The sequence below is a fragment of the Triturus cristatus genome, chromosome 4_2, assembly GCF_964204655.1.
Source record: "Triturus cristatus chromosome 4_2, aTriCri1.1, whole genome shotgun sequence".
NCBI classification, from domain to species: Eukaryota; Metazoa; Chordata; class Amphibia; order Caudata; family Salamandridae; genus Triturus; species Triturus cristatus.
In genome coordinates, this window is record NC_140586.1 from 707,138,524 (window position 1) to 707,165,276 (window position 26,753).

General features: G+C 44.6%; 1 protein-coding gene across 1 annotated transcript in view; it reads left to right on the forward strand.

The window, feature by feature from the left end:
- The window catches only part of CDCP2 (CUB domain containing protein 2), a 275,201-nt gene that overhangs the window by 237,689 nt on the left and 10,759 nt on the right, over window positions 1-26,753 (forward strand). Inside the window, exon 5 of the mRNA XM_085600150.1 lies at window positions 14,302-14,480. Coding sequence (XP_085456276.1) covers window positions 14,302-14,480 — 179 coding nt within the window. The remainder of the gene's footprint in view (window positions 1-14,301; window positions 14,481-26,753) is intronic.

Consider the following 26,753-nt stretch of genomic DNA (forward strand, 5'->3'; position numbering starts at 1 on the left):
GGAGGACATGTTACGGACTCAAGGCAATGCAAATAAGGAAACAAAAACATCCTGTTACTAATACCAGGCAAATTAGGTAGAAGGAAACAAGTCAATTAACAAACTCACCCTCCTGGGCTGTGCTGAATTCAAAGCCGGGGTGAGTAAACACTAAAATTTAGTGTCCTGCAGTAAAGGAAACAAAGGGGATACAGGACAGTAACAATATGTTAACGATTGCACCCACAAAAGTTGAATGCGGTCAGGAAGACGGATTTATAGAGCTACTGCTGGTTCGCAAGTACCAAGGGAAGCGGCACACATCTAAGCCTAAAAAGCCCAAGTACTGTGCATATGTGACTAATGACACTGCGCTCAGGGGGGGGCATAAAGCAATCACGATGTATTGAAACCACTTGTTAATGCCAACACGCGTCCTACGCACCACGACCATCCTCCCATTCGCTAGATGGCAATGTGCAGAGAAATGCAATGGAACGGAGGCAGACCGCGAGGTTGAAAGGTGAAGTCGGAATGAAGCAGTGCACTATTACAAATAACCGCGTGATTGGAGAAAGATCTGTAGGGCAAAGATACAACGTACGTAGTCAGGCGATGCTGGCGTGCTGGCAGGTGTGTGAACCACTAACCACATACAGTCTCTCTACTTACGGTTCCGTAGTTACGGGAGCACCGTCCGCCTAATATCTCACCAGCCGCTGTAGTCTGGTGTGTGTGTCCGGGCCAATCCTGTATGTAGCCACACAACGGCGCGCTGGCGCAAGGGGCGGGTACAGCCTGACGTGATGGACGTGCTAACATGGGGAGCGCTAGAACGCTAACTGTCCGGAAGTGAGGGGCAGTGCGCGATACTCGTTGTCATGGCAACAAGGGTCTACGTAGAGAAGCCCTAAACAATGTTAGACGTGACGCGCCTGACGATAGTAACGTTAAAAAATAACGTGGCTTGTGGGTGGGCACTCGGGTATCTAAATGAAAATGAAAATCGCTGTCGTCCTCACAGTATTCGTGCAAATCACAATTTAAAATGCGGGCAGGTTCGAAATGCGGGCAGTGCAATAAACAATTTTAAAAGCGACCAGAATCGGTGCAGGTAATCAATTTTAAAATACGAGCAAGGTCAGTGCAAATATACAATCATAAGCAATCATATAAACAAACACAGAGCTGCAGCTACAGTAGCGATTCCACAAAGGTATTCAGTAGTCGAATCAGGAATGGCCTGTACCTGCACCGGGAGGTGGTTTGGGGGTTGGCACTCTGTGTGCCTGTTCCACTACTAATTGAGAGGACAGAGTATTTTCTGGCAGCAGATCTTTTAACCAGTTTTCTGCATATGATACTCAATCTCGGCCTTCTGCATCCTCTGGCAGACCCACCACACGTATATTGTTGCGTCTTGACCGGCCTTCAGCGCCTTCTAATCTTTCCTCCAAAACGTGTACTCTATCTAGGAGGCTGTCTAGTTTGTTTGTGTTAGCAACTGGTCATAGTTCCGTGAGCGCGGCCTCGTTGATTTAAACATTGTCTACCAGCTTGCGGTGACCTGCATGTAGCAAAGTGAAGTCTGTGGCAACCTTGTCAATTTTGGCTTCCAACAAAGTGCGGGTTTGAGCAAGTGTTGTACCAAGCTTTTTCACTGCATGCCGCACTGTGTCTATTTTTACGGCTATCATGAGGTGCAGGGGTTCAGCGCTCTAAACCGCTTGCGTCGAAGGTGGTCTGTCTGGCTCCGAGCAGGGCGCCGCCTGTGGAGTATTGGATTGTAGTCGACCCACTGCTAGTTGCTGAGCCGTGGGCATGCGGCCAATAGGTCCCAGGGCACGGATGCAGGCGAATCACAGCTATAGGTGGCTTTTCCTATAAACGTTGTGCGCCTGCCTCCTTCGCTATCTTCCTCCCACCCCCAGGGGAACAATTTCAGCCTGCATGCATGGTTTGTGCAGTACCAAAGGGGTGTAAAACGACTTCTGTGGGCACTGGTCTATTAGGGGGTGCTGGCAGTAACCACAGACTCCCTCCCAGACCAGTCGTGCCATTCACTTCCCTGACTATGCAAAGCTTTTGCTGCACGTAGCGAAATAGGGATTTTTCGCATAGGACCGTGGTCTACCTTGAGTCAGTGTTGGCCTCTTCCTGCACCTCACCACCCCAACTCATCCAGCGGGCCCAGGGGGACCCCACTTGCCACCTCTTCTTGCTCGGCCTAGTCTTGCTTTATCCCAAGGGGTGGGTCTTCTAATGTCCGGTTGTGCTCTACTTCTGTATGCTGCAGGCTGACAGAGGTGCACAGACGGTTTCTGGGCGGCCTGCCTTCTTGGACTCTGCTTGCCTGGAGTGTGTGGATTCCCTTAGATGTTGTGCTGCTCCTTGGTGGTGTTGATGACTTCACCATTATTCTTTGATGGGGCAGTAGGGCGGCGGTCCGATATATATCGGGGTGTTCTCTTCTGTGATGATGCGAGTACTCTGCTCGGTCACTTCGCCTCATTGTCCCTCGCACGCCTGTGTTAGTTGTCTGCCCGTGGCGCGGTGCCACTGTACCTTCCTCCTCTGTAGGGTGACATCCTGTCATCCTCTTCTTTCTTCATGGTGTCTTGCCACTCACTCTCCTTCTTTTCTTTCCTTCCTTGCGACGCGGTCTGGTCCTCCCATTCTTTCTCATCCTAACCAGGCTTCTCTGTGTAGCGTGCACTCTACACGTTTCCCTCTGGTCTTGTCCCAGCAATAGGACACTGTCTTCTTTTCGCTCCATGACTGAACCGGTTGTCGCAACCTTCTTCCTTTGATTCCTTCTACATTCTAGTCACTAATGTTGAACTTCTCGTCCGTGTCTTTCTAGTCCTCTTCGCGGACCTTTCCTGGGGTCCTGTTCGCGGACATCCTCGTCGTCATTCACCTCACGGACTTCTTCTCCATTCTTCTGATCAGACCTCTTGTCAGGCCTCTCCTTTCTGACGACCATGTGGCTGGTCCACTTCTTTTCTTTGACGACCATCTGGCTGGTCGGGTTCTTCTTCTCACTGGCGACCATCTGGCTGGTCGGCTTCTTCTCTTCGGCGACCATCTGGCTGGTCGGCTTCTTCTTCTCGGTGGCGACCATCTGGCTGGTCGGCTTCTTCTTTCCACTGGCGACCATCTGGCTAGTCGGCTTCTTCTCTTCTCTGGCGACCATCTGTCTGGTCGGCTTCTTCACCCTTTCCCGGGTCTTCGTGCTTCTGGTGGTTCGCGCAACCACCTCTTCTTCTCCGCAATCACGTTGCTGTGGCGCGCTTCTGATGGCGCTCTTCCGTTACCTCACTGGGTGCACTCGCTGTGCGTTCCTCTACCTCCTTGGTTCCTGGAGCAGTGTCTGCTGTTCTTTCGCATCTTCGCACTTGCCTGGTGCTGAGTTCTTGAATCACCGTTTGTTTGTGTGGTGGTGCTTCAGTCTCTTCCTTACTGCTGCAGCGACAACCTGTGGCCACCAGGTACCGCTGCACTCTCGGCCTCAGCTCAGTTCAGTGCTTCTGGTGGTCTGCGCCACCACTCCGTCGACCTGCTCCTGGGTACTCCCTTTTGCGCACTAGTGGCTGCGCTCTTCTTCTCTTCCTGGGGCTCCCGTCGCTGTATCCCGTTAACTGCGGGGCACTTGCTTGCTGCAACTCTTGCGATACCCCAGTCGCGTTGTGGGGCTACCTGTCCTTCGACATCTTTTGCACTGTCTTCACCTCGTGCCTTTGGTGCGTTCTTCTCTGTCGCCGCTTGTGTCTCTCCTCAGGCACTTGTGTACTTTCTTCCAATGCACCTCCTGTCCCTCATGTCAGCCTTCCATGCTCTGACATTTACCCGAGAGTTGTCGCAGCCTAGAACTGCCTCTGAGCACTCTCAGTGCTCTCCCGTCACTGTCCTTGTTCAGATGCACTTCCCACGATCAGCTGGTGCAGTTCCACAAGTTTGCCACTAGGTGGCAGTGTTACTTGAACTGTGCCTTTCAGTCTCTGCTGCACTCTCATGCAGCGTGGCCTCGTGCTTGGGGGACAGTGCTTGTGCAGGGGCTCTCCCGGGCTACCTTGCTTCCTCTTCCTTGGTGTCCCACACTGTGCTCCTCTGCTGCTGACGCTCTCCTGCTGCCAGGCACACGGACCACGGTAGGTGTTTCCTTTGGTTATATTCTGCTCCGTCGGCCGTGGGCTCATTTCCCCTCAGGCTCAGACAACGCCGGCTGCCTTTCAGTTCACCTCCAGCCGGAGGCTCACATGGGGGGGGCTGTTACTGCTCACTTCGGCCGCCTGCGTGCACTCTCCTCTTCCTGTCCGCCTGGGGGCACCTCATGCTCTTCGCGCTTATTTTATTAATTAGCGCTTCAATGCGCCTCAGTTGCGCCGCCAGCCACCCGCGCGGGCAGCGAGCGGAGGAGACCGGGGTCGCTGTTCGATGCTGCGGGTGGGCTCCGCTCTACAACGGTGAGCCACTTTTTGCTTTTCTGTCTGTCCCGCCCCCGCAGCAGGCCTTCTCTCTTCACGGGTCGCGTGGGGGTGCGGGTGCTGCTCTCCTCGGCCTCGGGCCGTTTGCTTATTTTGTGTTTGCACAACCCGCGTCGGCTCCCCTATTTACGGCCTCACCTCGGCCGGCGGGTCACCTCCTCAGCGCGGGTGGGCTCCGCTGATGCGTGGTGGGCACCCGCTCCGCTTCTCACGTTTGGGGTCACTTATTGCTTGCCACGGCGGTCCGCAGCTCTACCAACGCGGGGTGGGCTCCCGCTCGGCTATTCTCCCGCCCGGGGCTTTCTCCCACCCCGTGGGTTATCGAGCACGTCGTGCATCTAGGGGTGTGGGCATGCTAGGCGCGGGGTGGGCTCCCGCTGGCCTTCTTGCACTTGGGGTGTCTTCTTTAACCCCACCGCTCCTTCCTCACTCACCGGGCTCGTAGCGGACGATGCGGGTGAGCTCCGCTCGGCTTGCACTATTCTGGGGCACTTCCCCACTGCGGTCACAGCAGCAGGCTCGACGGGGTCGGGGTGGGCACCCGACTTCCTTGCCTTCACCCTGGGGCACGTTGCACGCCCGCAGGTCTTCGCGGCGGTGCGGGGTGGGCCCCCGGTCACCGTCTTAATCGGCTCACACTTCCCCCACCAGGAACCGGGGAAGCGAAGCCTCTGCACACGTGGGATAAGACCCACTCGTCGCCATTGTAAAGTGGTGGGGGTGCTAGGCCCGCATACTTAGTGAAGGACCACACAGACACTGGATTGATGGTGGTTAACTGGCCGCGAGCACGAGCGCTCGGCCCCTTTTATTATCAGGATCACCTGACCGGTGACGCCTGTGGTGGGTGGGTGTTTAGTGTGGGTTTACAAGCGTCAGGAACGCTAGACTGTATCCAGCCGGATACTACAGTAACTAAACAGTTTACAGATCCTCAGAGACCAACTGACACTATCTGACAAATAGAGACAAAATAATGCGGTCCGACACTCAGAGAGCCACAGCACAGTCAGACACTGACTGACATAAATAACTGAACAGATTACCGGGTGCTTTTGCTCGAGGTACAGATATTAAACATGGGCGAGAGATAAGAAGGGAACGAGGTAGTAAGGCATACAGAGTAATTCATGACATGGACTTGGAAGGGCAGAGAGAGTGTTCAATAGAAACATAATGAGGCCCACAGCACAGTGTTCGAGAGAGAGGAGCTAAAGAGAAAGAGATGACTGGAAGAGAGATAACGCGAGAGATAGACTGACAGAGACATTGACAGGTGTTCTGAAATCAGTTCTCACAGCACTGCCCCTGCTGCGCCTCTCAGCGATATCCTTTGAGTGTTACCCACAGTACCTCTCAGTGCTGCACCATGTATGTCACATGCTTTCTGTATGCACCCACAGGTCTTTTGCATGTACCTCACATCCGTGTTCTCATTGTACCTCACACTGTGCTACTGCTGCGCCTCTGAGCACTATCTTCCGAGTAATGCATCCATACACAATTCTGCCTTTATCATACACCTCACTGGAGGTTGCCTTGTTACCCACTCTACCTCATGGTGGTACTTGTTGTATCTGCTCCGTGTACGCCACAAGTTGCTCCCTTTACGTATCTCAGAGACAACCGCCTGGACCTGACACTGCCGCTCCTGCTGTACCTCACAGTGTGCTGCTGTTGCGCATCTCAGCACTATCCTCTGAGTACTTCACCCATGTGCAACTCTACCTCAATCCTAAGCCTCATTGGAGGCCACTGTACCTCTCAGTGCTGACCATGTATGTCACAATCTCCTTGTACGCATCTCACACGTCTATAGCCTGTACCAGAGACTTGTGTTCCTGCTGTACCTTACACTGTGCCACTGCTGTGCCTCTCAATGCTATCCTCTAGTTGCTTTCTTGGTGTATACCTCTTGGGCCAGGAAACCCTTTTTGGGTAGCTGTTGCGCCTTAGAAATTAAAATTAACATAACATAACATCTCTGACACTTACTGAATGGTGTGGTGCTTTTTCTGTACCTCACAGCGTTGCTTGCCATACCTTCCAGTGCTGCACCAACTACATCACAGGTATGCTTCCTTATTAGGCAGTCTGTGGTGCCTGCACCACTCCTACAGCCCACACGCTATACTCCAGTCTGTGTGCTCTCTTGTCTGCCTGATCCTCGCTCCTGGGAGTACAGGGCTGCGTTATCAAACACATCACAAGCAGGCCTCTGTCTCGTACACACAAGGCAGCTAAAGCAGTCAAAAGAGTAGTGAGTGCTGCAAAGCCTGGAACTCTCGAGAGGTGACTGCCTTGATTCATCACTGGGCTCAGAGTCAGCTGCTGTTCTCGAGATGCGAGTGAGTACCAATGATAGTAAAGCTATGACTTAACCTCTACAAATAATTGATAACCACGCATCATCTGGCCCAGCAGGGTGGTATATAGACAACAAGCACAGGATACATCGCTTTTTTTTCCCAATTTTGCCGCAAATTCATGGATCCATCTGCAATTTCATGGCAAAATTGGGAAAAAATTATTTTAACCTGAGGCGCGGTCCCCATGGGACACCACCACCAGGCATAGGGGGCCAGGGTATTCCTACCCTGTCCCCTTTTCTTTATTTTTAACATTTATTTTGGGATTCGGCTGAGTCCGAGTTCCAAAATGGCTGCCAACACTTCGGGCCCGATTCACCAAAGTAATCTGAGACAAAATCCTAACTTTACGACTTTCGTTATTCACAGAAGGCATTTCGGAGTACTAAAGTTAGGATTTTGTCTCAGTTAATCTTAAGTTTTGGTATTAAGTTAAGCTTAATACAAACTTAGGTTTAACTGAGACGAAATCCTAACTTTAGTACTCCTAAATGCATTTTTTGAATACCGAAAGTCGTAAAGTTAGGATTTTGTCTCAGATTACTTTTGTGAATCAGGCCCTTCCTGGTTTAAATGTTGGCAGTAAATCAGATCTCTGCTAGAGATAGGGAGGATTCGCGGTGTGTCTTTGTCTCTAGATAAACAAATGTGTTTTTCATTTAATATCTCCAACACTACTGAAAATCACAAAAGCACACTTCCTGGACCAAGAGCTAGCTGTCTGCCAAGTGTGACTAAAAGATTTAAGGAGATTTAATAAAACAATAATAATATTAACCAAAAAAATAAACAAACAAATACAAATAAAACTAATAATAAATACATATTTAATTATGAATCCACTTATACATAAATTAACAATTAATAAAAATACAACAATTAATCTACATAGGAAATAATCAATTTAGCAATTTACATAATTATTTAACTATTTAATCAACTAAAATGTTCATTAAAAAGTATAATTTCAATAACTTCACCCCCTACTACCCACTAACACTCCAAGCTAAATTATAACTTAATACATAAACTATAAAGATCATATAACACACTTAAATCGTTAAAATAACAGCATTATAATTCCTAATATTTAACTTTCTCACAATTTTCATCAGTCTACTTTTAACCTTCTGTGCCCAATGCAGTTTACTGTTTCTAATTTCCATAGCACAAAAGGTTGAAACCATTAGCTCTTCGGCACTGCCAAATTTCCCCCAAAAACGTAACGTTGATTTCCATGCCAGGAGGTTCCAGGATTGCAAATTAGATTCTATTCTTACAGCAGGGTTCATTACTCCACTGGGTAGACCAAGCTATTTCTTTAAACATTTGCCTTCACACTTATCCCACATCGACGCAGAGGTAAGGCATAAGAATTAAGCCCCATACAAACACTCAGGGTACAGCATTGTCCTATAGGTGGTAAACACTGGGGAGAGCGAGGGGCCATCTAGAGTTTCTTAAATCTGGATAGGCCCCCAATCGTAGATAAATCTTTGTTACCCCCATTTCACAATAGAATACCCAATTAAATTACTCAGAAAATGTCATCCCTAAGTACTTATATGAGGTAGCTACTCCTACAGGCTTATTCTCCAGGACCCACCCGTAAGGTTTGGATTTCTTGCCAAATTTGACAATTTTCGTTTTCTCTATATTTATGGTCAAATAATTGGAAATGCAATATTTAATGAACAACCCAAGCTTTCTTTGGAGCCCCACCTGTGTTAGGTCAACAGCTGCGAGGCCATCAGCATACTGAAATCACAGAAAGGTGTCAAGGGAGGTTTATTTTAAATATTCGCGACAAACCTGAGACCACTAATTCTGAGGTTTTTGAGCATGTATTCTGCTTAGTTTTGATAATTCATAAAGACATTCATAAATCAATTGGATATGTCAGGGATGTTTACTCACCAGGGATCAAACTGAGCCTGTACCAATAATATTACAATTTACTATTTCTGGGGTCAAACATTTAACGACTTCCCTAATGATCTCATCATACCACTGTACTAAATCTACTCCCTCTTCCCCTTTGGTGGAATTACTTTATAGGCTTGATAATCACACATAAGTGCAATATACCTATCATCGATACAAGTTGTTATTCTTTTTGGTTAAGACGTTTCCAGGGAGATCCCAGTTTACCTCGGAGTGGGTTCTGACCGGTAAACCACTTATAAGCCCCAGTGATCACTTCCTGAAATTTCAACCACACAAAAGGAATGGCGCAGCTCAAAGTTCCACGCTTGTAAAAATATGTAATAATAATAATTATAAAGTCATTTATAAAGCACCTGGCTACACCAACTGGTGTGTCCCCGCACTATTGAATCAGTTACATGCGAGAGTCAAACAGGGAGACAAGGCTTAGAACTGGTAAAGCCAGGTTTTTAGGCCTCTACGAAAGACGTTCTCAGGTTTTTCTGCGTGCAGCAAAGGTGGCAGAGTGTTCCAATTTTTGGCTGCAAGATAGCCAAATGACCGTGCACCCATCCTCGCCCTCTTGATTTTCGGTACTTTAAGCAGATGAGCTCCTGTCGATCTCAACTGCCGAGTAGGGTTGTAGGGGGTTAGGAGATCATACAAGTAGCTGGGACCTTTCCCCTGTAGACTCCGGTGGCAGAAATATAAGGCTTTAAAGAGAATTCTTTTACTAACTGGCAGCCAGTGAAGGGAGTCAAGGGCTTTCCTCGCTGAAGCCCACCTAGGTAGATTGAGAACTAGGCGTGCCGCCGCATTCTGAATGCGTGGCAGACGTTGCAGGCTTCCTTTTGATGCTTCCAAAGTCCAGCTGCAAGTGTGGACTAGAGATTTCTTGCCGAGGCAGGAAGGATGTCCAAAGTTTTCCTTAGCATTTTGAGGGTGCCAAAGCATCTCCCTACAACTTTCCTGGTGTGGGACTCGAAGGATAATTTTGGATCGAGCCACACTCCAAGATTTTGTACTTCTGTTTTAGGTGTGGGGACGGACCCCAACCTCTGGGGCCATCAGGCTGAGTAGCAGATGGAGGGGGATTTCCCATTGATCATAACCTCCGTCTTACTACCATTCAGCTTTAGGCAGTTATTCGACATCCATGAGGCCAGATCATTAAGACAGGAGGAGAACTGCATAGCTGACTCATTGGAGTCCTGTGCTAGGGTCACTACAAGTTGGGTGTCATCCGCATACGACACCATGGTGATTTTGTGTTTATCCACAATATCTGCCAAAGGGCCGATATAAAGATAAAAAAGAGTGGGGCTCAGAATAGAGCCATGTGGAACCCCTTGTAGGAGTGGCAGAGTTTTTGATCGATGGGGGTGCTGTGCAACCTGGAAACTGTGTTCTTGTAAAAAGGACCGCATCCACTTAAGTGCTTCTCCATCCAACCCGCACACCCAGAGACGTTGTAGGAGAAGTTTGTGGGATACCATGTCGAAGGCTACACTTAGGTCCAACAGGACCAGGGCAGCCGTCTGACCGGCGTCCACACGTCTCCATAGAGACTCTCTAGCAAAAAAAAGTGCTGACTCAGTTGAATATGAGGCTCTGAACCCTGATTGTGTTGGGTGGCGAAGATTGTGATGATTGATATGAGCCACTAATTATTTGTTCACCACCTTCTCTGTCATTTTAGAGATGTAGGGGAGCAGATAGATGGGATAAAGATTTTCCAACAACTCGGGGTCAGCAGAGGGCTTTTTCTTCAAAGGTAGAACAGTTGCGTGCTTCCATGTCCTAGGGACCTCCCCACATTTAAAAGATAGGTCCATTAGTTTCTGCACGTAGGGTAATTTAAGATCTATGTCCTCCTTTATTCTGCTTGGTGCGGCTGGGTCAGTAGGCAAGCCAGATTTAATACTTAGTAATCTACTGGACACTTCTGGTTGTTAGCCGGAGAGCCCAACTTGCTTGAGTACAAGGAGGACAAACTGCCTCAGCTATGTTATTAGCTTCCAACATTTCACCTTCGATATTGTCCACCCAATAGGGAACTAACCGAAGAAAAAATCCCTCACAATTACTATGGGGGAAGATATGGAGAGGCCACGTAGAGTAATCAAATCTTTTAGAAATTGCTCCTAATGAGTGTTAAAGTTAGCCTGCGACCCATGGTTCGCATATACATTCACCACGATTGAAGCATTAGTAGGCATTGAACCTTCAAATAAATTTAGGGAGCATGCCAACACCCAATCAAAGTTGGTCTGTATCTCCCAGGCCCTTTTCATACATTTCATGGAAACCATAGTCAAAAGGCTCCCAGTTAGACATCCTCCTCCTACACTGGCTGCATCTTTAGACAATTGCATAAATTCACTTTGCTTTAGGTTCAAATCAGTCAATCAGGTCTCCTGGAAACAGATAAGGTTATTATCCAATATCGTATTTAGATCTACTGACCTCTGCAAATGTTCTACTCCGTAAACATTCCAGGAGAATACATAGGGTTTGCCTGGTGAACTCACTACCTCATCCACTTCCCCAACCCAAGAAGAATGAACCCCCTGAGAAGAATTTAGACATGCATTGCGATTACGCATAAATATAAACATTCCACTCTTGCTTTTTGCATTACTGGGTACTGTAATCTCCAAACTTTCGTGCTTCAACTCCACTAACTGTCTTAGGGACCTTGAACTGTCTTCAATAAAAACCGAGCTTATTTGTTGAGGATTCAGCCCGTCATGATTAATTAGAAAAGAGTTGACTGTCAGTGGTTTCTCAATCTCCTCTTCTGGCATAAAAAGTAAGCCAATTCTATTAAGATCAGGCTCAGCATTCAGAATAAAATTTACAATCAGACGAGAATATAAGCCAGTTTTAGTTGCTTCCCACCCTTTCCTATTTTTCAGAAATGCCACTTGGTCAATGTCTCTAGACTTTATATCCACTAAGGTAGTACAGTTCCCAAACGCCCTCAACAAATTTGATCTGTTCAAAGGTATGCATATATTCATTTTCTTCCCTACCCTAATTACATTGAAATACAAACACGCAATTTTCTGCCCCCGCGCTTTAGAGATCTTAGAGGCCACTCCAACACTTCCCCTTTTTTTAAATAACCCTCTCCCGTACTACTACTGCCCCCCTCTGACAAAGTTACAAGTCTTCTTAAAAATAGCATGCAGGAAATAATTGATTTTACTTCCAATGCAATCTCCTTCAGGAGATCTCCTTGAGATTTCAATGTATCATTAGATTCCAGGATGTCATATAATGTTTTTTGCATCAGGAGCAGTATACATCCAACCTAGGAGAGAGCCTGTCACAAAAAAAATCCAAATTAGAAGCAGAAGGTTTTGATCATAATGGATCTTTGTGGGTGGATCTCTTCACTCAAGGAAACATCCTTCGCCCCCACTCTGCTAGCGGGATCTAAATTATTGGAGAACGAATTAATGGACGAAACCTGACTACCATCACCTCCCTCAGTACTCACTCTATCGGGGCTAAGCTCTACCTTGGGGTGAGGTAAACTTAAAAGGGGTGATTGGGAAAAACATGGCGAAGAAGAGAGGCGAGGCTCCATAAGTACAGTATTGTCCCGTAGAACTGGACTTTCCACTTCTTGCCCTAAAACTCCTTTCCATGTATGGATATTAACGAGGGTGAAGACTCTACCACTGAGTGTGTCATCAACTGGGTCGATGAGTAAAGTAGCATTGAGTTCTTAAAATATTTCCTGACAAAGTGATTTATCGATGAAGCCAGTGACTTAGCCAGGTTGTGTCGCAGGGGAACAGTTGAACGAATCATCGGAAAGGTTCAAACTTTAGCAGCGCACAATCAGTCCTTCCTTAAGAACCTTAATATCGTGGGCCAATCCCTTAGCCCTTGCCCTGACTTTTGATTTCCCGGATGGCACTTCCGAGTTGCCAGCTCTTTTCCTCTGTACAAAGGTGGCTGGGGTCCACAAGTCCGTCTGCCGAGCCCCAAAGCCTGCGACCAGCACCAAACTCAGCTCAGCAGCAAGGTTTCCCTTTCTTTTTGCTTCTCTTTCTTTCATTTTTTTTATTTATTTCCTCTCCACTTCTTTCTTTCTTTTCTCTCTCCTTTGTTCCTTTCTCTCTTTCTCCACTTCTTTTTTGCTTTTCTTTCTCTTCTTCATTTCTTCTTCCCTTTAATTCTTCTTTTCTGTCCCTGTCTCCTTCTCGTCCCCTCCTTCTTTCATTCTCCCCTTATTTTCTTCCCTTATCTTTGTTTCACCTTCTTTCATTTTCGTCTTCCCTTCTCATCTTTGGTGCTTCTTTCATTTTCTTCTCTCATTCTCCTTTTCATTTTCTTACTTTATGTATCTTCTCTCATTTCTTCCTTCTGTCCTTTCCTTATCTTATGTTACTTTCCTTTGTTCCTTCTTTTTATTATCTTCTACCTTCCTTTTTTCTCTCCTTCGTACAATCTCTCCTTCTCCTTCATCCCTTCTTTCTTTCTCTTCTGTCTTCTCTCTGTTCCTTCTCTCCTTGCTTCCTATGTTCCTTCTTTCCTTTCTTTCATACCGCCATTTCTTTTTTCACTCCTTCTTTGCTTCCTTTCTCTCAATTCTTGTTTGTTCCCCGCCTTCCTTTTTCCTCCCTTCTTTACTTCCTCCCTCCCATAGACTGGATGCGAAGAATCTACCTCACCTGTTGTGCCAAAATATCTAGAGGCAGCCCTGGGTAATTCCTTTGGAGTGGGCTGCTTCAGTATTGTGTTGCTTGAGGTTCAGAGATTTAGAGTTTCGAGAAGGTTGAGGAGTACTTCTTTTGGTTTCGTTGCAGAGACGTATCTTTGGAGGTTAAAGTCTCAGAGAAAAATTGGTGCTTGTTACATGACGTGGTTATGATGTGGTCAGTGACTTCAAAGATGTGCATTTTATTGGGTCTAGGTGATCTGTCTATCAGGAAATAGGGTGGATTATTGGGAGGGTGAAAGGGAAAATGGCAGGTGAGGTTTTTGAGTGAGTTGAGTTGTAGGTTGCTGGAGAGTGCAAGGCCAACATGATTTAAAAGCCAGGAGCTAAAAAGAAAAGGTCGATATTTGCTAACAATAAAGAACAAGCATTGGTAAAGCCAATATGTTTAGTATTATTGAACCATCACATATACACATATGCATTGACGAATGCCTTTCACAAGCAATACATTCACAAAGCGTTTTAACACACTAAGGTAAGCTCTAGTGGCTTTGCAATGATTGCTTTATGTATATAATGCACAGAGATAAAGAGATGAACGTAACAATTTGATGTGATGACAGAGTGAACTTTTTGCATGTAAATTAGTCCCTAGTGCATTCCGCTGGAAACTGCGATGACACACCCAATAGCCAATAGCACGAGGTGAGAGAATAATGTTTCTCTGGGTCGAGCAAAAAGCCTATTCTATGTGTATTTTTCAAAATTTGTAAAAATGCATCTTGCAAATTTCTGCACTGTCAAGCCAGATCTAAAGGTCAAGGCAGCAGCCCCTGAATGATGCACTCTTCTTTTCCCACAGTGACTCCCATGAACGTAAGCTGCACTCGCACAGACTTCCAGATCCAGCTCCCCAGGCAATCTCTTCCACACCTTGAACGGAACAACATCTACTTGGGAAACCCCGGCTGCATTGCACAAGTGGCTGGATCCAACTATAAAATTTACTCCAGATTTGATACCTGCAACATAGGACCTCAGGTAACCAGAAGGGTTGATAGCATGCAGTCTGGGTTGTCCCATGTTAAAGCTGAAAGTCTACAGGTAGAGTTTTATAACTTGTGCAAGAGCCTATGTGCTCCCAGTCCCTATCTTTAACCCTATCCACAAACCATCAATAGGAATTTGCACTTGAACAAATTCGACCTGCTCAAAACGTGCACATTTTTACTTTTTAGTAATGGAATTACTTCCTTCCTATTGCTGCATATTGTCGGCCAAATAAAGCAATGTGGGATTTGTATACTAAACAAGCATTAGCAAAGCCACTAGGTCACATCTGTGGGACTTATTCACTTTGCCACTGGTTTTAGAAATGTCGTACCAGATCCCAAATGCTATGAAGCATGGTTAAAAAATAAAAAAGCCTCTGTCATTCGGAAGGCACACACCACGCATGCACTCGCCAACAAAATGACACGGGCTTTTTTCCTTTCTACTTACTGATCCGAGTTGGAAGGTTACATAAAAAGAAAATAATAGCGGGAAAGGAAGTGGGTAGGGGGATAAGGAGACAACATGGAGGGCGAAGGGAGCAACACAGAGGGCCGCGGGAGCAGAAGCAACATGGATGGTGTGGATAAGGGAAGAAACACGAAGGGCTGGTGGTGGCATGGAAGCAATACAGATGGTGTGGGTGCGGGAAATGACAAGAGATATCAACACAGAGTGCATGGGGAGAAAAGAAACACAGGGACAAGAGACCAATATAGAGCTGGGGAGGAGAATTGCAAGGACACGAAAAAACACAACACAGGGGAAGTAAAGCCTGAAAAGTGAGCAGTGCAAGGATACAAGTAATGTGGCCACACTCCAGGAGAGGGACAAACACAAGAAGACAAAGTACAATGAGAAAGCTCACATAAGCTAACGAATATGAAGCAAGCAAATGAGAGTAACAATAAAACCAACCAACAGTAAGCAGTGGCCAGGCTCTAAGCCCACTGTAAGCAGAAAATAGGTCTTTTCGCCAAAAGACAGCTTGCACTGTCTGGTAGGCGAGACCTAAAAAAGGCGAGGATCATTTTTGCAAGCAGACCCATGTAGTGTTCTTCATCACCTTCAGATTCCAGACACTACTGCATGAAATAATCAAGCCCATATGATTACGTCTCTCCCTCACCCAAATTAAAATTGGAGCATAATCATATTATGATTTCTGAAACAATAGTTCATAGAAACGATGTTAATTAGATGGACCCTTTAAGCCACATCCTGCTGTTGAATGTCAGAGCAAAATTAAGTCCTGGAGAGAAGGTCTCCTGTTCAATGTAGGAATTCATAGCTGCCTCTCTCACCTGCAGAACTTCAGCAGTTATCATATAGACACAAGCATGCCAGCCATCCTGGGCCTCTGCAGGTGTGCAGATCCTGAAACTCCACAGTTCCATATATCTGCACGTTCTTGTAACTTTCCCCAAAAAATCTCTAATTTCATTAAGTTGATATGTTGAACACTTAGTGGAAAACCAACATGTAGCAAATCTACTAGAAGTTGAGATAAGGTATTTTTCACTGTTAATAGATTCTTTAGTCCAATTAAATAGATCTGAATCTAATTTCAATGCATTTAGATAATGGACATCAGAAAGAAACTAGTTCTCTTTTGCAGCCAAGGAGTGGCCAGTTTTCCGGGGCATGATTTGTGTTTTTACTAAATTACGATATTCACATAACATTAAAATATATCTGCCTGTATTTTAGGAATACAGAACTAACTAGAGATAGAGAAAAAAACATTAATGCAGCTACTTGGCCATCAGAGTCACAAGTTTTGCTTATTTCAAATTAGCAGAGGTGAAAGACAGAAATGGTTTTACTAACACAACAAAGGACTATGGCAAGTGGTATGTAGACTCACATATAGAAATGTTGTGGAAAAACTGGTGACTATATTGCTTACCAATTATAAAAAGAGAATGGTTTAGTCATTCAAAGTTCAATGCGGTTCTGTAGTGCTGCTCGTGAATATCAGCAAAAACTGAACAGAGTGCTGCTAAACAGAAGCCATTTTGAAGGTGTGCCTGGGTCTAAACAACTAGACAGTATTATGCGGCCATATTGGAAGTAAAACTTGATCAACAAGTGAGTTATTTCATAAAGATTCGAAAGGGGTCACAGAGGGACAGGCAATCTTCTAATGATGTGTTCAAAATATAACTTCTCTAACTCATTCTTTAAGAAATTAATGAAATGATTTTAATACAATCAAAACCTGCCATGGGAAATATTAGAATAATTATCTAACGATCAGAAACCATCGGCGTGGCCATCTTAAGATGGTAAAGACAGATACATTAAAAGATTAGGGGCCAGATTTACTAACATTTTATGTCACGGTTACACCACTTTTGTGGGGTATCCATGATGCAAAACGCCCTGTGCAGCTTTGGAAAACAAAATCTTTCTGGGAGGCACTCCATGGGTGGAACATGGGCGTCCCCATGCATCCACCCATGCACTTCACGCAATCCCAGATTTACAAATGTGTGTAACCCTGAGATTGCCTGAAATCGCTACACCTCCCAGAAGATGGCGTGACGAGGAGAAAAATCTTTTTTTCTCCTCTTTATTTCATCTTTTTATGTGTGCTGCATGCAGCACACATAGAAAGAGAAAAATACCTCGAGAGATAGTTTTTGTGCAGGAAGGGTGCCTGCATTGGCGCTAGGCTGCCTGAAGTGTGGCAGCGCTATGAGAAATCAGAAGTGCGACAAGTTGCCTTGCTACACTGCTTTACATGAAAGGTTAGTAAATCTGGCCGCTAGACACCCTATACATTTCTGAGTATAAATACCGGAACATAAATCATGCTGAATTACAGATAAGTATAGATTGATATTTACAGGAAATACAGAATATAGCAGTAATCATACAATGCAAAGAACTAGATTGAACAAACAACTGAAAACAAATCTGGTTGTGTGTTGCTTACAATGCACATCGTAGAAACCATATAACCTTTCGGAGAATACAAATGAGCAGATGTTGTTGCAGAAGAAAGTGTGTGAAGAATGAGGAACGCATAAATGGTTGTTGAGGTAGATGTGATAGCCCTCCTATGTTTTTACTTGCATATGGCTAAAGTCTGCCAATCAACAAAGACATTTAGACCATAATTCAAACTGTCCACATTCCAAGTCCATTGGGTTTCACACAAAGAGAGTTGGTAATGCAGACCAGAGTGAAGTGTAATAACTACACAATGTTCATATTTATGCACACGGACATCATCGCCTTAGGTGCAAATCACAGTATAGATCCATATGGACTAACAGTGTTTTACAGATTCTTCATGAGCCTGGGACTGTCCTCCCACTGGACATTACTTCAGTACTTATCTTAATAAACAGTTTTACTTCACCATCAGGTCTCTTTTCAATGGTGATAAGATGACTGTCATCACCAGTCAGTGGTCCATGTTCTTCTTGTGTGGAGTAATTCTATAAAGATTTGCTAAGGACCATTGCATTGAGTTTCAAAGACTGTGGGGGGAAAAGGCTGAGACACAACCTCCATTTCTGTGCCCAGATAAGAACAGAGTAAGACATGTTGAAGGTCCCTATTGTGCTTACTTGAGTTCCCGCATGCGGCACACATAAGGCCGCATTACATCCACTGGAGTGATAACGCAGGCTGCCCGGCAGGCGCGTGCTTGAAGACATTAAAGCCCTGTATGTAAACAGTAACTCCAGGCTTTCAAGATGATTAAAGAGGCGTCCTCTATGCATGTAATCCTTCTAACAAAACATGAGGGCAGATATTCAACTTACATGTGAAGACCTGCGAACGCGCATCACTGGCCAGCAATGGAGTCCACATTTTCTTAGCAGATTCTAACTGAGATGTGCTGCTTTTTGTGACTGCAAAGCCAACTAGTGTTGGACTCAAGTGGAGTCTATGGCATTTTACATATTCAAGCAATTGTGCTGGGATTTTTTTTATTATGTTCGTTGATAGGTACAGCGTAATCAACTGTTGAAGAAAATGTATAAGTCCATTCACTAGCTGATGTGCTTTTGTGCACAGGTGCAGATTTGCATAATTTCTTATGATATTATTCATACAACGTTCATGTTAGAAAAAGAAAATAATATTTAGATTTATTTTTCTCTTGTTCATATGTCTATCCGTACACAGTTAGTGCCTGACTCACAACGGTAAACTTACACATTTCTGTAAGTTTGCATATATTTCAGTATTCACAAAACTGCATTTTTATAGTAAGTTTACGAATGACTGAGGAGTCTTCGCACTTGTAAACTTACTATTAAAATGCAGTTTTGTGAATTCTGAAAAAGTGTAAACCTACACAAACGAGTAAGTATACATTTGTGAATCAGGCTGTCACTTCCCAATTACAGAGTGCTTTTCTATGAAAGGAGAAACTCCACCACTTCCTTTTTTGCCAATTCCTGGCACATCGTTTCTTAGCTGGAAACAATGGTGTGAGGCATTTGAAGCAATATATGTGAAACTGATGAGGATATATGCAAAGCGAAAAAGAAAAAAGCATTGTTACTGCACTATTTAGTCTGAATGAGCACCTCTACATTAAAGACATTACCTTTGGATAAAAAGTTCAACCCTGTCAGACACGTTGTTCTACAAAGGAAATAATTACACCTAAAGGCACAACAGCCAGGAGAGACCATAGACAATTTTGTGGCCACATTACATACTTTGGATCCAACTGTAATTACTGGGACCTTAAAGATGAAATTATCAGCGATCATCTTATTAGAAAAACTAATAAGAAGATCCAGGAAACATTGCTGTCTACAGAGAATCTTGATTGAAAAGCTGCTTTAACTATAGCAAAGGGAATAGAGAATTCAGAATCTTACATGAGAGAGATGTCAGTAGTAGGGGTGATTCTAATTGCGAATGTACTCAAGTTGCAAGGCAAATGTAATGTCAGTTCAAGTCAAGTGCACAATGAGAGCAAGAAAAGTGCAATGAGCGGATGTGGCACATGTTTTCACTGTGGTTGAGAATAATAAACAATGTCAAGTGTGTTCACAATCTGTTTTTGTTTCGCAAGACTGATTTGTGATGAGTTGAGAAAACTTACAGTTATTCAAAACAAAATTCTTCTAAAAAAAAGGACAGTGTCTATGGTGCATAAACCGCGCAAAGCCCCCTGAGTTTGAGACAAGAACTGATCTGTAAGCTGCGTAAATTGTGTGTGTAGGGGATAATAGATCTGACTGAAAGTTCTGAATGGTTGGGTCATGTTGTATTGGTCTGGAAAGCAGATAAATCACTGCGGCTATTTGTCAACCTCAAGAATTTAAATCACAATGAATTGTTTTACCACCAGCCTCTCCCTAATATCAATGGCATGTTGTGCACCCTTGAGGGTTTCAAAGTGTTTGTGTATTTGAGTATGTCTGCTGACTATCATCAGGTGGAATTACATCAAGTATCTAGACATCTCAATTCCTTTAGTACCCTAGAAGGTGCTTATCATTATAAATGCATGCTCTTTGGATGGTGTGTTTTCAGGATGAAATCCGAGTTTATGGAAAATATTTGGCTTAACATGAAGGCACATTGAACAAATCCATGAAGATTCGTGAAAGTAGTGGCTTAACTCTCGGAAAGGATAAGTGCAATTTTGTACTGGATGGGCATGATTATTTAGAGCATAATGTGTCAAAGGAAGGGATTAAGCCTCAATTCAGAATATTGAAGGCCATTGAGGAAGCTCCTGCTCTAGTGGGTAGGGATCAGTTATGGTCTTTCTTGGTTTTGGCGAAGTACTACTTCAAGTTTGTCCCCTAATCTCACATCCATCTTTATGCAAATTGCTGAAGAAAAATTAATCGTATGTCGGGGATGTGTGAAGGCATTTTGGTTGATTAAATCAGATATTGTTTCTGCTCAACCGCTGAAACTATTTTTCTTTCCAAACTCAGGTCTTTTAATTTCAAATTCTGTAATTTAGCCACTAAACCACTTTTTCACCATGAAGAATAACTAATATTATTATTTTAATTATTTCCATAAAAAACGTCTTACAAAATATTCTCACAAAATTCATGGCTATACAACTATAAATAAAATTCATGCAGATCGTCTCCTAAAAAGAATACTTCATTTATGGTGACAAATTAGTTAAAAAGAAGCACATTACATAACATCATTCAAACATCTTCATTATACTTTTAGAACTTTCTTTCTATTATCATTTTACACTTCAAAATATAGATACCATTATTACATAAAGAGCACAATTAATTAAAACTAGTAATTCTCCAATCATAAATAAATTGCTTAAACACATTACAAAACATCATTTAAATATTGGAATTAAAACTATAAAGTTTTACCTGTATAATTTACAATTCTCTTTTTTGAATAAGCAAAATATATTTTGAAATAGCAATGGCACAGTTTAATTTTATCATGCCCAGCAAGGTTGCCAAACGCTTCGGAGCGTGACCTTAGACCATTCCTCAGAAAGTAAGGGTGTGTTTTTTTTTTCCTTTCATCCAAAAATAATTGGCAATCTGACAAGAGGTGTATCACTGTATATTTAATTTTCAAATTGCAGGGACAACAGCTTTTGTTGAGTGGCACCAACCTTATAGACCGGGTGTCCTCCATCCTGGGTCTATCCCAATCTGGAACTGTAAAATGGCATTTCTTAATCGCTTGTCCGGTAATTGGTCCAGGTAGGAAAAAGACATGACCACCCTAAGGTATTCTAAGATAGACTAACAGACATTTTTGAAGTAAGACACCGTTTGTCACTGATAAGAGAGTAAAATGTAACTTTTTTCCAGAGGTACTCCCTTTAGCTGGTTCCTCGTCATTTGATCATCAGAATCAGTTACACCAAATACCATACTAATTTCCCTTACTGTTGACAGTAATTTTAAAGGGAATTTATTTTTGGATCACATTATTTACTGCAATTTCATTATTGATAGTTTATCCCCGGTAAGATCATAATTAAGGCCCTGGGCAAAGAGAGAGCCCACAGTCTAGCAATCACAGTCCAGGATTCGAGATTCAGCTCTAGTCTCACTGCCTGCATCATTGCATTTTTAGGGAATTAAACCATTTAATACTAATTGAGTTAGTGTGAACATGATGCTGATGAACACCAGTAAACATAGGCAGGGTGAGGTCCTATTGCAAAAGTCGGCATGTGGTAAGGAATAAGTAATGGATTTTGTTTCTAGAGTTTTGTTAGGTGTTGAATCTGTTTATTTTACCATCCAGAGCGAAGCTCTAGGTTTGTGGTGAGCATAATGTACTAGAAAATCTTTGGGGCATAAACTTCATTCTGCATATGGACCACAAACCTATGATTGATCACTTTTCTACCCAGAGTGGAGGAAATGCTACACCATGTATTGCAAAGTGGCAATACGAAGAGTTTTCATATAAACCTGAGTGTGTTACAGATTAGAAAAAATGTCACAGCGGAATGCTTGTCCAGGTTGCATATATAGGATGATATAGGTCCCATAGAATATGATGGCAGGATTGGAGTGGTGTGCATTATTAGTCAAATTGCAAGTATACCTACTGTATGGAAAAGCACAAAGTGTTGGGGGAGGTTAAGAAATATTTTTGAGGGGTGGCCACCGATCAAGGAGTTGTCCTCTGACCTGGTACCATTTGGATGCATCTCAAATGAGTAATCATATGATCAAGGATTGATTAGACATGGTGCATTGTTAGTGGTTCCAGATGGGATTCGTACAACAGTATTATCTTTGGCTCAGGAAGGGCATATAATAAGGACAATGAAATATAGGATTAGAATGGATTTTTGGTCGCCCGAAGTGGATGGTGACACTGAGTGTGTATATGAGTGTTGTTCTGGCATTGTGAGCGAAAAAGCACAAGCTACCATTGCATCTCCAGTTAAAAAGGTGTAAGCACATAACCAGTTGGAGCAACGTTGCTCTGCACATTTCAGGCCTAATTGGGGTGTTGGGAGAAGTTCCGAAGAATGCATTGGTTATGATTGATGACATGATTAAATGACCTGAAATAAAATTTGTAGAGAATGTGTGTACCAAGACTGTCATTGAGTTCACGTGTGATGTTTTTGTAAGGGAAGATTATCCAGGTACCCTTGTAACAGATAATAGAACACAATTCCATTTCAGATTAAAACATTCTTGCAGTCCATGGGAACCAACATGTCTAAACATCACTCTATCACCCAGGCAGTAATGGTTTTCTTGAGAGGGTGAACCGTGTTATAAACTGCAATTGGCTTTAGTCAATAGAGTTAATTGGAAATCCACATTAAGGAAGTTTTTGTGGTCAATGAGCTCAACTCCTCATGCTAGCATAAGAATATCCACCTCCCTAATGAAGTGGTACGGTTGCAAGTCCAAGGATGAACAGTGTATAAGCAGGAAAGACATTGACTTGCCAAGGTTTTGTGATGTGGTTTTCGTAAGAACTGCTGTGCAAGAAAAGAGGATATGTGATCAGATAGGAAAACAAAGACTTGGAGTAAAATGCAGTGATTGAGTCAGTATCAAAAAACCTTTCCAAGTCCAAAAAAGTCTGTCCTGTTTCTCGTCTCCTCTTCAAGTCGAGGAGATGAGGGACAGTGGTGGAAGGACAGAAGAATATGGAACAAAGACTATTTTTCTGTGAATCATTTGAATATGTATTGGAAACAATGGGTAAGAAAGAGCAAAGTATGGACAATGACAGCATGGGAACATCGAATGGGGGCACAAGAAGAAAAATGGTTTCTTTTTGTCATAGGGATTATGATATGTCACAAATTCTAATTGTTCCATTTTGTGTATAGTTTTCTGTATGTTTGGGTGTTGAGGGACGTGATATGTAGGGTTGTGTTGTGATGCTGGGTATTGGTAGGGATTCCATGTTCTAATGTGGGTTCTGTGTTCTATAATTTCATTTGTACTGGGTGAAAATGCCATTGTCTGCTAGTTGCTGCTGTGTGGGCTAGCTGTCTGGTTAGTCTGTTTATTACGTGCGTATTTATCTGAATAAAAGTTTTACTTTTCACCCACTGGTGCCAGACCTCTGTGAGAAATCCAATATACAAAAGCTCAAAATCAAAGGACACCCAAAACTTTTGCGTTTGATAGTTAGCTGCAGGTACAATTCCATACTCAATGTCACAAGAGCATGCTCTCTCCTCACCAAAGCCTTAGCCTCTATTGAAACTTCTATGGCACTGTGAATAGGAAGCAGGCGAGCACATGGGCTGGATCAAGAGGTGCCCAGTCAGGCGTCTCCACCCACAACTGCTCTCCTGCTTCCCCTATCGGGGAGAGGGCACTGGGAGGTTTGGAGAGCTTAAAAGAGTCAAGCTCCTCTCTGTCGCACCAGTAGTTTCAACTGTTGCCTTACTGGGAGATGTTTTCCTCCAGCTGCCATGTCTGCGGCTTTGCCCATTGCTACTCCACCTTTTCAAGACATACAGACAGAGTTTCACTTCCCAACAGTGCCCTTCCCTTAGATTTTCAGGGACTTATTTGTGAGAGCCCTGCATCACTTTTGCACCACATAAAGTGGAAAATGCGTGATGCAGGCTTCCAAAAAAATGTATGAAGCCACGCAAAGCCAACCTGCGTTACAAAGTGATGTAAACCTGGGAAAGTGTCAAATCCGTACGCCTCCCGAGTTTAGGTGTAACGAGGAGAAATATGTTTGTTTTTCCTGTTTTTTCCTCTTTCTATGTGTGCTGCGTTCTGCAGCCCATATAGGAAGAGGAAAATGCTTCATAGGATTTTTTTTGTGCAGGAAGGTGCCCCTTCCTGCACTAAAACAATCCTGCCTGCAACAGAGGCACACTTGCACCATGGTGCAAGGGTGCCTATGTTGGTGTTAGCTGTCACCACGGGTGGTTAATCTCTGAATTAGGAAGTAGTAGCTTCATATGGACGCCATGCATGATTTCTTGGCATATCAAGCTTCACCTATAGTAAAGTCAGCTGTATTTGGTAGGTGCTCAGCATTCCTCTCAGTGATATAAGCACCATCAGTAGGAAGATGCACTCTAGCTGGGAGGATCAACTATATCAAAACAATTTACTGATCAATATCATAGCCATTGCAACAAGTTAGTATAGAATAATTCTTTGTTAATATGGCAGATAGCAAACTCTATGAAAATAAAACATAGCAAAATGCTAATTATAACATGCTTTGTCTACCAGCTCTAAGACGACAAAGAAATAAAAATAAATCAGAATGTTTTGAGGTGTCATCATTTGCACCTGCAGTTGCTTAGGGTTTCTTCATTGCAGCAAGGATATGCAGTATCTATGCACGAACAGCTGTGAATAGGCACACTCAGTGCAGCACGGGAAATTAATAGGTACCCCACTAGAGTCTGACCGAGGAGCCACAAGGCCCACTCTGAAGGGAGCAGATCAGAGAGGTGATACTTCAGACCCAGAACTCATCACGAGACAGCCATAAAGTATGTTCAAATACACGACTGATTGTGGGCCCAAATGGGCACCACCCGTCTACCAGGATCAGGATCTTAATCACAAAACTCTCACGGATCATCAGCGTCAGATGGGAATGACTACAGACATAAGCTGGTTTCATTGTATGACCTGCAATGGAAAGGTTCTTAGACACTGTGCCCGAACGTGGATTTCTCCTTTCCTCCACTTGGTTGGTCATCTCAAGAGAAACGCCCAAGAGAGCGAAGCATCCACTTGCTCTCTGTATAGAGTCCTACCAGAGAAGGTTTTAATGACACGAATAAGGAGTGAAGGAGACTGAAGGCATGCTGTCTGGCCTTACCCTGCATCTGTCCTTGCTGGGCATCTTTATAACTAGAAAGAACCTTCTCCTTCCAGAGAGGAGGGTCAGACACTCAAGAGAACATAACAGTCTCTACAGCACCTGGGAACGTCCAATTTCAGGAAATGATTATCTTCCACACCTCACGTGATGGGCTTAAGGTACTCCACAATAATAGTCAAGTATGTCTAATGTAGGGGGCGCTAGGTGGCGCATGACCAAGATGGCCGCACGCCTGTGAGGCTCTAGCCTAGTCGGGCAGGAAAATATCCATTAAGCACATCCTGACGCCGAGAAACGTATATTCGAAACCACCGCGAGCCAGCTGAGGAGATGCTGAAGCCGGCGATACTAAATTCATGAGCCTTGCCTGCAGAAGTTGCCTGACGCGCCGCTGCTGTTGCTGTGGGTGGCGATTCCTGCTTCTGTGTGAAGCCCGACTGCCTGCGCTCGAGTTGGGAGAGCCCGAGGCCGCTGCGGTGCGACCATTGCTGTTCAGAAAGAAGCGCGCTGATGGAGGACGCCTCCCTCCTTGCCTGGCAGCTTACCGGAGTGGTGAAGCAGAGGCGGGTACGGAGCCGCGCAAAGACACTGGCGCTGACTCCTTACATCTGACGCACGTGTGGACCTGCGAGCCGGAGCCCCGGGACCGGAGATATGCGCTGCTGCGGAGCGGCGGTCCCGCGGTGCGCATTTATCGCAGCGGCAGAGAGAAATAACTCGTGGCGGCCCGAGAAGGTTTGTAGGACACACTTGCTGGCCTCATGTGATCACCCATATCAGAAGAGCCTGAAGTCGGTGCCACCATTGTGCTGCATGCGCGCGCACGGAAAGGGGCAGCCTCCATTTTAACTGCCTGACCTGCCACAGCCTGCAGTGGAGACGCGCTCCCCGGAGGTCTGGACGGGGTTGAGGTGAGCAGTATGGGGTCCCCGGTCGGCTGCCTGTGGGGTGCTGGGCCTGCAGCCCCCCAACCAGTACTGATTAGCTACCTGCCATTATAGTTGAAGGACAGCCTGCACCTGGCGACCATTTTGTGCTGTATGTGCTGCGGTGGATCTGCGCTTCTGGGGAAGGACGTATAAACATAGTTGAAATGGGGAGCTGCGATGTTACATACCCCCCTGGGACCTTTGTGGAGCTCTGGGCTCCCTGGCAGCGCCTTTGGATATTAGGAGCCCCAGCTTGGTTATGGTACCAATGAAACTTTGGAGCGGCTTTTTGTCGATATATTAGATGGACATCGCTTCACTGCTACCAAGGCTGTCCGCGAGGCCGGCGTGCTAGACATTAATTCAGCTTGGCGCCAGAAGGCTGGTATTTATGCGCAGATTGGAGGGTACTGGCTGTATTGCTCTAAGGGGGACAGTTGTCATCCCTGACTTGCAGAGGCCGTGGGCATGAGCGGCATCGCTGGGGGCTCGGCTTGGGGCCACTGCACTGATTCCAGCGCTACAAGATGGGACGTACGGATGCCAAGCA